This window comes from Pezoporus flaviventris, unplaced genomic scaffold (assembly GCF_033815535.1).
Source record: "Pezoporus flaviventris isolate CSIRO_AGI_PZ_B2104156 unplaced genomic scaffold, CSIRO_AGI_Pfla_v1 ptg000003l, whole genome shotgun sequence".
In the NCBI taxonomy this organism is placed as follows: Eukaryota; Metazoa; Chordata; class Aves; order Psittaciformes; family Psittacidae; genus Pezoporus; species Pezoporus flaviventris.
The window spans coordinates 8813755-8832519 of record NW_026892551.1 but is presented as its reverse complement, the minus strand read 5'-3'; the positions used below and the strand labels follow the sequence as shown (position 1 = coordinate 8832519).

At 38.1% G+C, this 18765-nt stretch overlaps 1 protein-coding gene across 1 annotated transcript in view; it reads right to left on the bottom strand.

The window, feature by feature from the left end:
* Nucleotides 1–18765, bottom strand: part of MYCBP2 (MYC binding protein 2) — a 182462-nt gene that overhangs the window by 102631 nt on the left and 61066 nt on the right. Inside the window, exons 18-21 of the mRNA XM_061445258.1 lie at nucleotides 11904–12011; nucleotides 7012–7131; nucleotides 6485–6566; nucleotides 301–418 (exon numbers count right to left, since the gene is read on the bottom strand). Coding sequence (XP_061301242.1) covers nucleotides 301–418; nucleotides 6485–6566; nucleotides 7012–7131; nucleotides 11904–12011 — 428 coding nt within the window. The remainder of the gene's footprint in view (nucleotides 1–300; nucleotides 419–6484; nucleotides 6567–7011; nucleotides 7132–11903; nucleotides 12012–18765) is intronic.

The following is an 18765-nucleotide window of genomic DNA, read 5'->3' as shown; positions in this document are numbered from 1 at the left end:
TGACAGTTACAATATACAAAAGTAGTAATCTGGAAGAGGTATCCTACCACAAAATTACCTTCACAAAGTAGTGGCTACTCTAAGTGAAGCACTACACATTTAAATACAAGGAACAAGTTATAACCACAAAAATATTAAAGGCGACATTTTAAAACATGACAGACACAAAAGACACGCAGAAGTCATAAGTAGTTCTGTAAGAACAAGTATGAACAGTTTTGAAAAAAAAAAAAAACAACAACCCAACTTTAAATACTAGCATATTCCCATGAGTAAGTGTTATTATTATTATTTCCTTACTGAGAAACTTCCAAATGTGAAAACCTGGCCATCCATTAGGAGAATAGCTGTATGGTTGCTCCCAGCAGTAACTTGTGTACTAGGACCTGGTAATGCCTGCACCAAAGTGGGACATCCTCTGTATCAAAATAAATTAATTCTGTATTAATATATGTTTATGCAACATTTAACACATACATCAGTATTATAAGGATTTCAATGTCTGTGAAATGTATTCACTATGTTCACATACTACATGGAATCAGAGTCAATCAACACCTTACATATTAAAGAAACACAGGTTTCAAACACTGTACCAGATACTCAAGTTTATGCCATCTTGTAATGGGGAAGCAGATCAAGTACACTCTCTTCAGCTAAACTCAAATTAGCATACAATAAAACCAGTTAATTTAATATACAGTTGTAGGATTCCATTAATATTACTGTACTTATATACATGTGTGTGTACATATAGGAAATACATTGCAATGAACTGCAGCAGTAAAAAAATTCTTTTGTGAGGATGCTGGTGAAACACTTAAAAAAAACCCCAAACTATCTGCATTATGAAGAATCAAAAGCCTTATACAGTTAGTACACCAGTACAATTACCAGAAGCAGCATCTATATAGCCTTCCTGAGATCACTTTCTGGGGGAACTATAAAAGAGAGAGGACTACCCACCTTATCAGCTTTCTAATGAATTATTATAATGCAATAGAATAGTGTGTTATTCTCCATTAGAAATGGAGAATAATGCATTCAAAACCTGCTCTCCATTAAAATCACAGACTCAAGAAAGAACAAACCTCTCCAAATGGTTTTCCAGAAAGATCTGAAAATGTCTAATCCATGTGTCTCACAGGTATAAGAAAATAAATCTATTCCAGTAAAAATAATGGAAAAAAAACTCAACAGGATGATCAAAAAGCAAAGAAAGAAAACCTGAAGTGATGACTTGTAATACAAATAGCAGAAAAGATAAAAAAAATAAATAAATATGAGATACTAAAACTAAAACATGATCTCAATCCAACAAAGTGAATAGAAGCCTACAAGAACTGCACCAGACTCTGGTGAATGCCTACCTAGGCTCTGGTGAATTCCCATAGTGAATGCCTACCTAGACTTCAAATTTATTGTGCACTTAGAAAGAATGCAAATTTGAAGAAGCAGTTATTCCCAAACAACTGTGTTTGGGAACTCTAATCCCAGAGAACAGCAGCACTATTTACTTTTAAACACACACTTTCAAAAGTAAATTAACCTAAAATAAGAACAGTTTGTCTTATGATGGAATAAAAAAAGACAAGTGTCAAACCACGATCATCTAGTGATTGCTTAGCAGCTGACGTGCAAAAAGATGGGTTGTCTGCATATTCTTATTTTGGCTGAATTGCAGGTAGAACGCAAGCTGAGAAAGTAGGAGGAAGGAGAGGCATTGTGTTCAGCAGGGAAAGACAGATAATATGTGAACATCCAAAGATGTGAAACAGAGGAATATAGCATGAAGACAGGCTGATGACTTGAAAGAGGGGGAACACAGGTATACAGAAAGAAATTATTCCTTTGTGGTGAATGTACCTTCCAGTGGGCAGTTCTAGTGGGGATGGAGAGAGTGAAGAGCTGCACAAAATCTGGCAGAGGATGCACAACATGACATTCATATATATAGTAGCCTTTTTTGGACTACAGGCACATGGATTTGGACATCAGTAAGATTATACACAGACACACAGAGCAAGTTCAGCAGCACCAACGATGAAATATCTTAAAACCAGAAAAAAGTATCACATTTGCCTCCCATAAACTTTAAGGAAGCTCAAAAAAGCACTGATGCAGAAACAAAATATAGTTAAGAACTAATCCAAATGCAATCCTGTTAAAGCAAAATACTTTTATTACAGTTTTTTCTTCCTCTCCCTCAAAATTCTGATAGCTACAGGCACAGAATTACCAATCCTATGCTTTAAAGAAAAAAATGAAAAGCTGTGCATTAAATTCCCTTGGCAGGAGCAAAACAAAAACGGACAAGCAACTAGTGTAAAGAGATGTTGTACATTATCCTCTTAAACAGCTCTTTTATTAAGCTAACCCAGTTTTTAGAATGGCCAGCTACAGTGTATCAACTAAAGAACTGAAAAGGAAAAAGCTTAAGACACTAAACTATGTCAAAAAAATAAAGTGAAATTACAGAAAAATCGTTTTCACTTCATGAAAGGAGAATGGATCTTGAAAAATACAGTAAGCCAGTTTGACTGGTGTATATGGAATTCAAAACCTGCAAATACAATTGGCTATTTCTCTATACCTCTAAAACTCAACACAGAAGAGCTCAGCATAGACAAGACTTAAGAGTCTGAGAGACTCTTTGAACAAAGTTTCGATAACTAGGGTTTCTCCATTTGAAAGGGAGAGAGGAAGAAGAAGTTGTCTTCTGAGATGGAGTTGACAGACACACTGCTGTCAAATCACAGATTCTTCGGCTTCTGGATATGGCACAGGTCAATCACTGAAGACCAACCTCAACTATACAGAAAGTAACCCAAGATGTCTTGGGAAGATGTAAGATTGCTGAATGAAAACCAGCAGATACACATGCATCAGCTAATTCAGGATCCCACAAGAAGGTCCAAATGCATTTTGGCTGTCCACACCAAAACTCTCTTCAGTCCTGAAGGGTAAGCATTCCTGGGAGCACATGTGGTCTTTGAAACCCCATCCCACATTAACTGTTTGGACAATTGCTGTCCATAGTACTTATCCAGGCAATAGCTGGCTGCCAGCTCCAGAATGATGTCACTTGGGGCAAATGATCCTAGTGCTGCTGCAAACTCAGGTTCACCATGGGCTGTTACTTTGTGGTGGGTAAAAGGAAACCAGCAGTGACTTCTGCCAGTTGCAGGCAGAGTTGGACATCATGGAGTTAAAAAGAAAATTGAGATTTTTTACATTTGAGGTAACTGGAAGTCTGGTGAAAAAATGTAAAGACTCACACATAAGAATTAAATAGCCAGACGATGTACCTATAAACATGGCCCAATCAAACAGATGATGGAACACTTTTTTTTGCTAGAGATATTAACTGGGTATAGTGTCTACACTTATTCTTCAAACAGAACGTTGCTGACTGTCCATGGAAGGTCTGCTCATTTTCTTCCATGTTATCGTTGAACTTTCAGAAGCAAAATTACTTCAGGATTGTCTTACTTCAGGTGTTCCATTTCTCGAACTTCACTGTCAGATCATATTCTTCCTAATCTAGTGCTGAAGACAACAGTTTGCACAAGAAATTCAGGCGATATTTGAACAATAACAGAAAGATCCTAGAGTTTTAAGTTCCAGCTTCAACAGCAACCAACAGGCCTTTGCTTACCTGAATACAAGACATGCTATTTTTCACCAAGATTAGATTCTGCAAAGCATTTCTTGCTTCCACTTTCAACCCACCAGCATCTAATTTGATGAGAATACTAGCAGACTGAACAAATCCTGCATGTAGCGAATAGCTCATCAGTATCTGCCTCGGTGGATTTTACAATAGAAAGCCCACACAGACTAGTTTAATGGCTCCAACATACTGGCAAGGAAAAGATGGACTCCCAAGAAACAGATCACTTGCATTTTTAAGTGGTCCATCTATGAATGGCTGAAGTGTTTGCTGGAGAAAAAAATAACACCACTTTGTGCATATTGCTTTTTCCTCCACACCATTTCAGTTCTATTAACGGTGTATTAAGAATCACATTTTCCTGTTCATGCGATGTTTTGTTTGTTTGTATGCATAAAAAATAGTAGTAAATCCTTCTAAGGTGTGTAATATGTCTCATTCCTACTGAAGTACGGGGAAGAATTTGTAGTGTTTTCCATACTCTAATAGAGAAGTCCAAAATCCTTAATTAAGGAGAAAGCCATGCCGAGACAGGTGCACAAAATTCAAAATAGTTAATCATTTTCAAGACTTTAAAAAAGGAGGTCTCCCTATTAAATCTTTACACTGCAAGACAGAAGTCTCTGAAAGGATGTCATCAATCGCTGCGCAGGAACTTCCATAATTGCTTCATTTGTCAATGAAGATGGCTCACTCAGATGAAAATGAGAGCTCCTGTATTTTCCCTTACAGTCCTCGTTTTCAGGGGTCCCATATTTAGATATACTAGCTAGGCTGTCTAAACATTAGTTCCTTTTTTTCTTTCTTTCCCTCTCTCTCAGAAATACAGCAGAGTATCAGTTCCTGGGTTCAGAAGATGATAGTCTTCCTGAAGTCAATACAAGCAATGTGACACACTGCATGACTGACATACCACTGACCTGGCTGGAGCTGGCCATCTGAGCACCACTGCGTCCCAACTGAGGTGCAACTCTGCATAAGGATTCCCTGTTTCCTTCTCTGAATCCCTTACTGTGAGGATAGAGGAGAGATCTCTACTTAAAGCTGGAAAAAGAAGTACATCAATGAGGAAATCATAATTTGAATGAGTACGCTAAACAGCAATATAGTACTACAGCCAGTTCTCATGCACAGGACATACTCCAAATTTCTTCAAGGCTTTTCTCAGACACTCTCTAGGGTCTGCTGTAGAATGATATAACAGTCAGTGCCAGGTCGTTTGTACCTCCTCAGCTTCTAGGACTGGTCAAGCACCATCTTTTGGTACAGGATGTTTCATGTTCTCTTCTAGGATCTCACCTGGAACTACCTTTGGTCTCCACTCAGTCTCCATCTAAATAAGCAACAGATGTGGGGTTTTACCACCTGAAATTCTGACAGATACAGCAGATAGCTCCGATGCCTTCAGAAAAGCCAAGTGACTTCATCAAAGTTGGAAATGCCACTGTTATTTGTACCTCTTCAGTCTTTTAACACAAAACTGGCCTTATTCTAAGTAGTGACATGAACTGCCAGCTAAAAGCCACTGTAGCTTGGAACAAGTGTCCAAGAATTTCCAGGAATGAAAACAAGTGATATGGCTCTACCATGGGCAGAAACACAGACTGCATTCACCAGTCCAATGCAAACTGAACAGGTAACAGTTTAGAGACTAGCATTACGCACAGCAGTCAACGCAGAGTAACACTTCTGGCAAACTTCCTTCCTTCCCTCTCCCCCTTTTGTTTAGTGAAACCAATGAAAACTTTAAGATGATGAAGATTTCTTCAGAAACTTGACAAAAGAAATTATTTGGAAGTCTCCAAAGAGATTAGGATGATAGATGTTTAGTCATTTTCATCTCACTACTAAAAGAGAAACGACAGAACTGAAGACAGGTCACAGATGCTCCACTCTGTATGCCTTTCACATAAGGATATCAGGCATTACCGGACATACGCAAACCCTTACTGATTTCTACTATTCAAAATCCCATCTTACGTGTTATACAGTATATGTACATACCCAAGAACAACATTATTACATTTCGTTTTATGGCAGAACATTGATTTTTTTACTTTAGGGTGTAGATAAGATGCTAAGGATGAGATACTAAGGGTGAGATTGAGCTTCACATTAGACGCCTATATTTAATTATGTCACTGTAGTCAATGGAGATCATGCCCATGAAGTTTACAGAGCTACACAGCATACCTAAAACAGTTAAGTAGTGGGTGATTAGTCAAATAGCTCTCCGCACTCTGTCGACTTCTCTATTTCCACTGACAGCAAAGAAAGCACACATCACTCTCATACTGACATCCATAATAAGTGTCTATAAAATGCAGCTGAGACCCAAGCTTAGTAAACTTACTTTGGAGAGTAATAATAAACAAAAATAAGATTTTATCATAACTAAACTACTGTCAATGGTGTAACAGAAACAGGTTAATCTAGCTTTACAACATCATACTAATTATTGCATATGCAGTATTTTACAGAAATAATGAAACTTAATGAGATTTCAATGACATTCTTATATGTAGTGGGGAATTAAAGAGACAGAAGCATTTCAACTCAACTCAGTTATCAAAGCTCTGATAATAACTTTACGCAAAAGCCTTTACGTATTAAATTATACAGTACAACAGTATTGTTACTGTGTCTATATCCAGATGGATATGGAAAATTAAGTGCAGAACAAGAGCTTATCAACTTCATTTGCAATATATTTGAGTTTTCATGTTTGCTACTACATAAAACCAGAAATTCAGCCACTTTTTATGCAGCAGTACATCAATACACAATCACATCCTTTAATTACCAGCTCACCTGGAATTAACATCACCGTGTCCAAGTTGCCCATGCTGCCCATATCCAAATGTGTAAACATCACCATTCTCCATCAAAACCACTGAAAAACAAACAAGAAAAATATTTTTGACATGCACGTGTTAATATGTATTGCACCAGTGCTGGTTAGCCTTTCTGAGCAGCACAGTTAATGTTCCCTACTGAAACACTAAGGGATCTATATCAGATACCACAATCCTTCACAGCTGGCACCTCTATGAAGGGCTAGAACTGTGTCACGCAGATGTTTCCAAATGACTTAAAGATTACTTAAAAGCTGTGATGCAACTCAATATATGACACTCATAGTCCTCTTCAATGTTGAAGGACAGTGTAGCAGCCTATAAAATGATACTGCAACCTTTCCAAACTTTATCATTCCTGTGTACATCCTTATTGAAAATTAAACAGAAAGCACTGAAAACACATGTGAAAACACATATGAAAATTTGAAAAAAAAACCAAACAAACCTATTCTATAATTAACATTTTATTTTTTTTTTTACCTGAATGATGAAATCCACAACTGACTTGCACAGCTCGCAGTTCACAGTCAAATCGGACAGCCCCTGGTGGATAGGTTGTGATTTTGCTGGCATCTTTCTCACCTCTCTCTCCACTTCCGTCTATAAACAAAACTTAGTTATATCCCGTGTTATAACTAAAAGAGTTATATTAGAAGAATAAATAGAACAATGTAACTCCCCACCCTGCCGTTTGGAAGGCATGAGAAAGAGCTTGCAGAGGATTAAAAGACACAGCTCAAAACATGGTATCAAATTAGATGCAAAAGACGACAGAACCTCAACTTCTAAACCACCTACTACAAAGTCACACAGTGGAAAATATCACCTCTAAAGCAGAAATTTCTGAAGAGCAGGCAAAAATGACCAGCAAAACAGGAAATTCAAACAACTTCAGAAGTTTTGCTTAATGACTACCACTTCGATAAGCAGACAGAAAGCCCTGTAGTTAAACTCGATAGACACAGCTGGTTGTTTTTTTTTTTTAATTACTTCTTGTTAAGCATTTCACTTGACTCCAACTTGGCCACATAGCGCTCGTTTTTTGTAACTAACAATGCAGCTCATTTCTAACAATGTCAACATGCTCACTACTAGCATGCCTGTTTCCTATCAAAGATGCATTTTTAGACATCGTCTCTGTGACTTCTTTTAAGTGCATTATTAGTTCTTACAGTCAAACTGCTCTTACATCAGATTTAAGCACCAAAGTGACAAAGAATTGTGCCATTTATAAACTTACTTAAAACCACTATCTTCTCCAGAAATCAGAATATTTAAGTCATATAACAATTACACCGTTATTAAACTATATGGTCACAGGGTCACAAAGGAAGGTGGTTTCCCAATAGTAGCTGGAAACCAACATGACAGAGAAACAGACAACATGCTCGTCACAATTAAAACACTTATACCTGTGCAGAGAGTGGGCAATGAAAGCTCTAAAGAAAGTGCATTTTTACAATGAAAAAAATCTCATGTGTGACTTTAGTCACACCATTTCTAGTCTAGAGAAATGAGAGGAAAAAAAAAAACAAAACTGCTTTCAAGGAACAAAGAAAGAGCTTCTTCAGTCTCAACAGCAAGTAAAGTCATAAACTATAAATCAGAGTTCTGCTGGGAAAAAGAAAAAAAACACAAAAAAACACACACACACAAAAAAAACCCCCACAACAACAAAAAAAGGAAAACGTTTTGCTAGTGTTCCCGAGTTGCAGTAAGGGGGTGATGGTATTTTGCTTCTCACTGACCATCTCTGAAGAACAGAGAAAGTGCTTCTGAAGGTATTAAATACATTTCTTCACCCCAAAGACAAAAAGTTTTAATGCAATATGATCATACGCACACACACACACAAAAAAAATATAATTCTTACAATAACTGTCCCTTTAGACCACATAATTTGCCAACAAATCTGTTTAGTTCAGCAGCAATTACCTAAGTAAGGCATATCAGCCAAGTTACTAGTTAACACCTGTGATGTTAATATGCTGATTATGTATGCTTGTGAGGTCTGACATACTCTCACATTCAAGTCTCAAATTCCAAAAAAGTGCCTGTCTAACATGTCTCCTTATTAGTGGCAGTGTGTAAAAACCTAGCAAAAAAAAACAGTGGCTCTGAAACATTTTTGTGCAACTTCAGTCTTCTCAAGCAAAGAGCACAAGCCTTAAGACATATGCCTTTAGTTAAATTTTGAACTTTTTTTTTGAACACTTTGCATATAGAACAAGACTATTGGACTATGTAAATGCCAATATGGAACATACTGACATACTCCAGTATCATTCATTTCTATTAAGTCTTAGGCACATGTTTTCATTGTCAGCTGTCTTTCTCCAATGAGTGCTTCAAACTACACTTCAGATTCAGTATTTTACAGTTTAAAAGTAAATTCCAAATAAATTTTACTGAACATGTAATAAGTTTGTATTAGCATTTGAAAAAATGGTTCACTTCTGGCTTGTTCCATCAGCGCAGGTTCAGTTTCATGTAGCCTTTAACCTTGAGGGTTCTGGGTTTCATATTATTTAGAACATTGTTTTCCCAAATACAGGAAAAAGGTGGTATTTGCTTGCAGAATCTTAACAGATTCAAGGAGCTTACTTTGGTTTTACTTGCTATTCAGTTCATTTCTACAGCTGAGAAAATTATAGACTTCCATTAATCTTTTTTTACTCAGATTGCCAGTGATGAAGTCCATGGGGATTGGAGACACATACTGGGAATTCACTAGCTCACTGAAGACTAAGGATGAAGCACAAGGTCATTTTCTTCTTAGTACTCAAAGCACTCCATGAATACCAAGAAGGTGGTATCTACTCCTTTCTATCTATACCTATAATGAAGGCACAGATATAGATCAGAAAGATTATACTTATGCTTAATATGTATTTTTAATAACAAGGATTTTGATACACAAAACCTGTAAATGTGAAATGAGAAGATGACAATAGCAAGCTTTCCATAAAATGGGTATTTTGATGAAGTTGAAGGAGTTTTCAACTGAGCAATTCAACAGAAGAATTCCACTAATGAAAATCATGTAAATTTGACAGTATGTACAAATACATATAAAACACACTCTTAAAATTAGGCCACAATTGTTAGCCCTGAAGGAGCTGTTCACATTCAAGTTTACAGATCATTACAGAGAAGTTCTGCAGCTTTAGAGAAGCAGGAACAGGTACCACCAAGTTTAGTACTGGCCTCATCAATACTACCAGTCAAAATAAATTTTCTTTGCCCAAAGATCTTGAAGGTCTGGTTGGTGTGAAGAGTTACAAGACTACTTTAGCAGAAACATCTGAAGTAAGAATGCTGGTATGGAAAGCATCATATTCAAAAGTAAAACAAAAGAACATGCTGATTTCAACATCATAGTGTGCTTTTACTGTAGTCAACATCTCCATTTCAGATTGCTTGATAACTGCTTTTGCATTCTGTGTATAGCAAAAGAGGCATGCCTTTTAAGATGAGGTATACCACTTATCTTTTTCACAATTCCCACCTTTCCCATTATTTTGATAACATCCCACTTCACCAGTTTCCCCTTTTTCCCTTGGAAGCTCTTCCAGACGTTAAGGGGCATTTCTAGTTTCTAGTGGAATTTATGGTTGTCTTTTGAGTAGGTGTTTTCTGAGGCAGAGAAGGATGTCAAAGTTTACTTGTAAGGATGCTACAATCTTCCTTATGTGTTTAGCATGAGACACAAAGAACTAAAATAAATGTTTCTTCGCATATCACTTTCCTCAATGAAAAATAAATGCTCAGTTCTTAAGAGCATATCTGACAAAATTTTTCAGCACAATACAGGTCTTCACAATGTTCTTGTAACTCCAAGAAACAACGTAAACCTCAGATTGACACTAATGAATATACCTCTTGTAAGGAGAGTTGAGCTGAAAGCTGAAAAACTGCTAACACATACCAAAAAACTACAGATATACACAGAATGAGTATACTCCTTTATGCATTTGCCTATAAACTCAAGGGCTTGCAAGCAGTAAAACCAGCAGTAGTATCCAGCTCAAGAATACTGGTCATCGGCAAACTGTCACTCAAATGACAGCATTTAGGTTCTGTATGTTCTGTCTTTCAGCATCCAATCTGTCCCAGGGAGATTGTAACAGGATATTCTATTTAATCCATCAAGATTGAAACCTCAGATAGTAAGTTTTCCAAACAGATTGAACATATGTTATGCAAATAGAAAGGACCAGATTCTGCTTTCATTTCTGTAAACTTAAGATGATTTCATGATCCAGTATGTTCATAACTAGGTAGACCTATCACCCACACACTGAAATCAGATCCCCAAAAGCTTCAACCTGTCACAAAATTTGTTTGCATACATGCCAAATACTACCACTAACTTCTCCTATTTCAACTGAAATGGCATTCCAACAATTCTTTTCATATTTAGCTGTTCTTCAGAAAATAGTTGAAACTTCAAGGCCCCCGCCATTTTAGGAGCTTTCTGCTTACTGCAGTCAGGTCAGTATTTTATGTATTTATCCTTTATATATACATGTATACAGACATGGCTATATACAGATATATACAAACTACAAACAGATTTAATACAGCTCAACTTCAATAAATTCAGCTGATTTTTTTTTTAAAGTGTACTATGTCTTCCTAAGTTGGGGGTGGGGAGGAATCACATCTGAACAAATTACACCTTTAGAAATTTAAGGTACAATGAAGTGGCTTTCCAGACATACAAAACCATCAGAAATATCAAAGACACCTCCTTACATACATTCTGCAAAAGAACATTTAAATCAAGAATATTGCAACATAAAATCTGTACTTTGATTTGTATTTTCCCCATTCAAAGCTAGTGAAAAAAAAGTTGCTATTTACATTAGTTTAAATATTTAATTTCTAAAAGAGGCTGGTTAAAAGATAACAGCAATGAAAAATTGTGTGCTAGAATTAACAAGTCTGGAATTGATACGTTAAAGCAATCACCCCAGATACACAACACAAAGGTTCAAAAAAACAATGCAAAAGTAATGCAGCAGTCCAAGTCACTGGAAGCTGTTTAAGTTTTGTACAGTGAAATTAAAGAACCTTAGGAATGAGGCAACATTAGAAATGAGGAAAGACACAGAGAGACAATGCATATTTAGGGAAAAAAAAAGGAAAAGAAAAGAAAAAAAAGATGATGCAGACTATCAAACATTTACACCTTTAAGAAAAGGTCAACATTTAAATGCATTTCTTTCTCCTCAGGTAACAAGATACTAACAAGAGGAAAGGCAGAACCCATTTTGTGCAGTTCCTTGAGAAGACAGATTCAGCGCACAGAAGAAGTGACTGGGAAGATGGGCTTGTTTCCACCCTAGCCAATAAGGAAGACCAAATACCTTTGTGCTTGTCCCGTTTATGCTTTAGCTGTGCTGGATGGGGTCTGATTCTGGCTAGAGCCTGTTCTCGATGGTTCATAAAAATAGGACCAGGAAATACAAGGGGGCCTGAGGAGAAACATTTTGCACATGCATAGGAAAGCTCACAAAATGGAAACAGTGTGTTAAACAAAAATCAAATAAAAAGCAATGAAACAAATGAATAGTAACTGTATAATAATCTTGTTTTCCTAAATTTGAAAGACTAAGTAAACAAAATTTGCCATTTCTTGGTAATAAAACCAAACTATTAAGCAAAGAAATAATAAATATCCCATAGTGACAGCTCTACTTGAACTTATAAGTATGGAACTGTACTCCAAGCAATGAAAAACTGTACTCCAGAACCTTGCCTTTTACTCCAGTGTAAGTATTGTACAAATTTGACAGGAAATACCCATTACTGTCTTTAACAGTTAAAAAAATTACCATGCCTTACATCCTACAACATTACATTCAAAATACTGATTTGGAACAGTCTCATCATATCAATGCAAAATTTAAAAACCATAACTATTTGGTTTTAATTACTACAGTTAAAATGCAGAGTTATCACTTATATAAAGAAAATAGCTACCCAAAGGCACCTGTTTCATGAAGAAAATTACTCAAATCATAATTATTCAAATCATTACTTTTTCCTTATTTATTACCTGTAAATTTTGAAGTCTATTTATTTTAAAATACTACCCGTCTATGCGAAGATCTTCAAGAGAAGATTTGTATTTGAGGAAAGCAATTGTGTATGTATTAAAATTTTTTTCTAGACTACTTTTTAAAATCTAGACCCAAGCAGCGCTGTATGAAGTTTAATTGAGGCTGATTATATGTAGATCATAAACCAGCAATTTCTTCCTTAAACCTGTGTTTTTCATCTATTTTAAATGCTAAGCATGCCACCAAGAATTTCTCTGGAGGCATCGTCTTCCAGAAGTCTCACACTCAATAGAAACCATGAATCAGCTAAGTCTGCCAAGTGCCACTCTTACCATTCCACAGACCCTCAGACCTTACATGGATGTCCAGTCCCTCTCCCCCGCCTCTGTCCAAATCCCAGAAAAAACACAAACCAACCCAACAAAAAGAAACCAAATCACCCAAAACACCCCAAATCAATATTTGTGTTATGTTAGAAATAGCTTATGCAAAACTTTGAAAACAAGTACTCCTCCTCATTCCCCCAAACCATGGACAGTCTATTTCCATAGCTGAACTTTATTAACAGATTACCATAGGCTAACTTTACACAAATGCCCACTGCCTCAGGTTTCCTGCTGTCAGCTTCAGACCTTCAGTTCCTTCACTAATAGTAAACAGCATGGAAAGAAATTTAAGTGGAAGTTAGGCCAAATTTACCTAGTTGTAAAACCTTCTGATGAAGAAACTTGTTTTCACACACAGTTCCCAAATTTGAGCATTAACTTAAACACGATTTCTTTTGTTGTTTTTTTTTTTTTTTTAAATCCACTACTGTCCTGAAGTTTTGAGATTCATACATCTGTTATATCCATATATATGTATCTATGTGCACATGTATTAGCTAACATAATGCCCCCAAACCTCATTAATCATGTACATTTCACACACAGATTTTTTTTTGTTTTGGTTCTACTATATTTATCTGGAATGTCTTTACCCTAGAGTAGGTCCCCTTCTTAATTAAGAACTGTTTCTGATGGTAAAGGGTCATAGTTTGCTTTTGTTTTACCTTCAGCAACCACAAACTGAAGTACAACAACAAAATTTCACAGAACTATACCTGCTGGCCATTAAGGACAAAAACCTATAGCTTTCTCTTGAAAGCATTCTTAAAAAAAAGTCATGTACAGGTTTGATACTGCTTCAAGTAAAAAGTACGGTGTTTTTTGACTGGCTTTGGTTTGTTTGAAGTACTCTGAAACAAATATAACCTCCGGATCCTAAAAGCATCCAAATAAATATTTAACTAAAACTACAGAAAGAAGCTGTACTAACATTTAATGAAAAAAAACCCTATTTTAATACATAGTTCTGCTGTATATTTTGGTGTATGTTCAGCAACGGATAGAAAATAGTGTTACTGACAAATTGATTCCAAGCTTATAGTGGCTTGGGCAGATGTAAAACAGATTTATATGATACTCAGCCTACATTACTGAATTAAGTGAATTGGGTACATGTCAGAAAAATAAAAAACCTGCCCAAATACAGACAGGCTTAGATTAAATAGTCTCAAAACACAGTACCTTTGATTGAAATTAACGGATCTCCCATGGATTCTTTCGCTGTTCCGAGTAAGACTGATGGAAAATTATTTTCCCGTTCTGTAAAGGCATCAAAAGCTAAACCTTGGTTTTCTGGTTCATTACATATCAAATCTGTAATCTCGATGATTACCTAAAGGTTTTTACATCATACACTAAGAAAAAGAAGTAGTGAAATGTCGGTGAAGCACCAAGCCATTTATTATCACCATCTTAAGAGCTATTTCTTTGCCTATTAGTATCTTTTGCTTATTAGCTAATTTTTTTTTTTAATCTATTCTCCCACTATCCAGCCTTCTGAAAAAGTTATCTTTTAAATGGTACGCTGAAATTTTTGACTACTACTAAATTCTATTACTTCAAATGTCAGTCTGAAAAAGTCACAGGAACAGCTTTCAAAATTAGCTCACTCAGCAAATGGTCAAGTTCGGTTTATTTCATTAATTGTACATGTAGCCCAGGGATTTCCATAATCCACTAAAGAATAATTTAATGGACTAAAGACTAAAAAAATAGGTGTATCTTAGAAAGGAAAAACAAAGTATGTTAGAATGTTCTGAACATTCTGAGGAAACTTAAAGGGAAAAAAGAGGCTTATAAAATGTTCTGAGCATTCTAACATACAAAACTTCCTCATTAGCACTGAATAAGGTGCAATTGCTCCCACACTCAGCTCCCACTACTCATATCAAGCCCTAAACCAGCTTGAGAAACAATAAACATTTCTTCATACGGTACATCAGCTCCTTCACTTCTCACCAGAACAGAGGCAGTGGAAAACTGAGAAGCATACATCAATAATTATGTTGAGCTAGTATGAATAAGCATAGAAGTTGTGATGAATATAGCTGGCTTTATTTCTCAAAAGGTCATACATTAGACTCAAAAATGTGGCACTGGTTTTGAGCCCTCCTCACTGCCCATCACAGTCATTAAGCTAGAAGCAGCTGAGTGAAGCAGCTCTATTACTCTGGCAGAAAAGAAGCAAAACATCTGAAGACACTGCATATACTTGTTGCACCAAAACCAGCAAAGAAATATAAATAATATTAAGAAACTCCTGGGTTTTTTTAAATTATAATTTTAGCGTCCCAAACTGAAACACTTTTAGCTGCTGTTAATTTTAACAAATCTAATTTGTCATAAATAATTTTTTTACAGAGTGAAGCAACACGAATAAATGATTCTAAACATAAAAATTATTTACTGCTTACAATTCTGTCATAGCAAGTGATATCATAATCTGCTGTGACTCATTTCAGGTGACCAGTTAACAGAGTTTGTGGGTCAGGGTAAAAAGGAGAATAGCTATGGGGGACATTACTGTGGGGATCTGCTACAGACCGCCTGATCAAGAGGGCTCTGTGGATGAAGCACTCCATAGACATATAGGAACAGCCTCACGCTCACAGGCCCTTGTTCCTCATGGGGGACTTCAACCACCCTGATATCTGTTGGAGCGACGGTACGGCCCAGCACAAGCAATCCAGGAGGTTCCTCGATGGTGTGGAAGACAGCTTCCTTCTGCAAGTAATAGAGAAGCCGACAAGGAGAGGTGCCATGCTTGACCTCGTGCTCACCAACAGGGAAGAGCTCGTTGGAAATTCACGCTCCAGGGCAGCCTTGGATGCAGCGATCATGAGATGGTTGAATTTGAGATCCTCAGGACAGTGAGAAGAGCGTGCAGCAAGCTCACTGCCCTGGACTTCAAAAGAGCAGACTTTGGCCTCTTCAGGAACCTCCTTAGGAAGGTTCCATGGGATACAGCCCTAGAGGGCAGGGGGGCCCAAGACTGCTGATTGATATTCAAGGATCACCTGCTGCAAGCTCAGGAGTGTTGCACCCAACTAGAAGGAAGTGCAGTAGGAGGGCCAGGAGACCTCCTTGGATGGATAAGGAGCTGCTGAGAAAACTCAGAGGGGAAAATAGAGGCTTATAAAAGATGGAAGCAAGGACAGGCAGCCTGGGAAGAATACAGAGATGTTGTCCGGGAAAGCTAGGAACAGGTTAGGAAAGCTAAGGCCCAGTAAGAATTAAATTTGGCTAGGGATCTGAAAGATAACAGTAAGGGAATCTATAGGTACATAGCAAATAAAAAACAGACTATGGACAATGTAGGCCCTTTCCAGAAGCTATCAGGAGAACTGGCTACACAGGATTTGGAGAAGGCTGAGGTTCTTAACGACTTTTTTGCCTTGGTCTTCACTGGCAAAGGCTCTGACCACACCATCGAAGTCATGGAAGGCAGATGCAGGGACTGAGAATGAAGACCTTGCGCTCACTGTAGGAGAGGATCTGGTTCGAGACCATCTTAAAAATCTGAACATGCACAAGTCCATGGGTCCTGATGAGATCCATCCGCGGGTCCTGAAGGAGCTGGCAAATGAAGTTGCGAAGCCACTGGCCATCATATTTGAGAAATCATGGCAGTCAGGTAAAGTTCCTGATGACTGGAAAAAGGGAAATATAACCCCCATTTTCAAGAAGGGGAAAATGGATGACCCGGGAAATTACAGACCAGTCAGTCTCACCTCTGTGCCTGGCAAAATCTTGGAGCAGATTCTCCTGGAAGGCATGCTAAGGCACATGAAAATCAACAAGGTGCTTGGTGACAGCCAGCATGGCTTCACTAAGGGGAAATCCTGCCTGACCATTCTGGTGGCCTTCTATGATGGGGCTACAGAACTGATGGACAGGGGTAGAGCAGTTGATGTCATCTACCTGGACTTGTGCAAAGCGTTCGACACTGTCCCACATGACATCCTTGTCTCTAAATTGGAGAGACATCAATTTGATGGATGGACCACTCGGTGGATAAAGAACTGGCTGGATGGCCGCACGCAAAGAGCTGTGGTCAATGGCTCAATGTCTGGCTGGAGACCAGTAACAAGTGGTGTCCCTCAGGGATCAGTGTTGGGACTGGTCTTGTTTAACATCTTTGTCGCTGACATGGGCAGTGGGATTGACTGCGCCCTCAGCAAGTTTGCCGATGACACCAAGCTGTGTGGTTTGGTTGATACCCTGGAGGGAAGGAATGCCATCCAGAGGGACCTTGACACGCTTGTGAGGTGGGCTGATGCCAGCCTTACGAAGTTTTACCATGCCAAGTGTAAGGTCCTACACCTGGGTTGGAGCAATCCCAAGCACAGCTGCAGGTTGGACAAAGAAGAGATTCAAGAGCAGCCCTGCAGAGAAGGACTTGGGGGTGTTGGTCGATGAGAAAATGAACATGATCCAGCTTCAGTGTGTGCTTACAGCCCAGAAAGCAACTGTATCCTGGGCTTCATCAAAAGGAGTGTGACCAGCAGGTCGAGGGAGGTGATCCTGCCCCTCTACTCTGCTCTTGTGAGACCTCACTTGAAGTACTGTGGGCAGTTCTGGTGTCCTCAACATAAAAAGGACATGGAACTGTTGGAACAAGTCCAGAGGAGGGCCACGAGGATGATCAGGGTACTGGAGCACCTCCCATATGAAGACAGGCTGAGGAAGTTGGGGCTGTTCAGCCTGGAGAAGAGAAGGCTGCGTGGAGACCTCACAGCAGCCTTCCAGTACATGAAGGGGGCCTATAAGGATGCTGGGGAGGGACTCTTCATTAGAGACTGTAGTGACAGGACAAGGGGTAACAGGTTCAAACTTAAACAGGGGAAGTTTAGATTGGATATAAGGAAGAAGTTCTTTACTGTGAGGGTGGTGAGGCACTGGAATGGGTTGCCCAGGGAAGCTGTGAATGCTCCATCCCTGCTGGTGTTGAAGGCTGAGCTGGTCAGAGCCTTGGGTGACATGGTTTAGTGTGAGGTGTCCCTACCCATGGCAGGGGGGTTGGAACTAGATGTTCTTAAGGTCCTTTCCTACCCTAAGTATTCTGTGATTCTATGGTCTCAATTAAAAGAAAGAAAAAGGAAAAAAGAAAAAATCTTCAGCATTAGCACCTAAAATTTCTGAAGATACTTATTACTCAAGGCGGTGCTGCTGAACGGCCTAGATACATACACATCCCTTACAACAGCAGCAGGCTACTGTGACTTGTAACATGCTTGAGAGATGATTTAACTGCTCTTCATTGAAAATACGGTAACATTTAAGTCGGTCACCGATATTGTTGCTATTCATGAAAGCTACTCTGCCCCCCCCCCCAAAGTCATACTTTATATTTGCAGAAAAATGCAAATAAAAATGATCATACTCATCTTCCATATGTGAGACCACAACTGACCTCGTGAAAGAGTTACACAACTGCCATACCTGTAGTCATAACCATCACATTCTCCCTTAATTCAAGTGGATCACTGGAACGTATTTATAAATCAGAGGTCACTGTAACAGGACTAAAACACACAAATAATTAGACCACTTAAAAGCCTGCAGTGTGGAAACCAGGATACTTCCAGAAGTTGTGCTCTTATGCCTCTGTCCTAAACTATACTCAATTTCAACACATTCGGTGGCAAAAGGAATGAGAGGTTTCTTTATTTATTTTTGTTTGTTTGCTTGCTTGCTTGTTTTAGAAATAAAATACTTATTTATTTAAAAAGCTCTCATAGTCCTCTTGTTCACATAACATTCAAGATCTGCTGAAAATA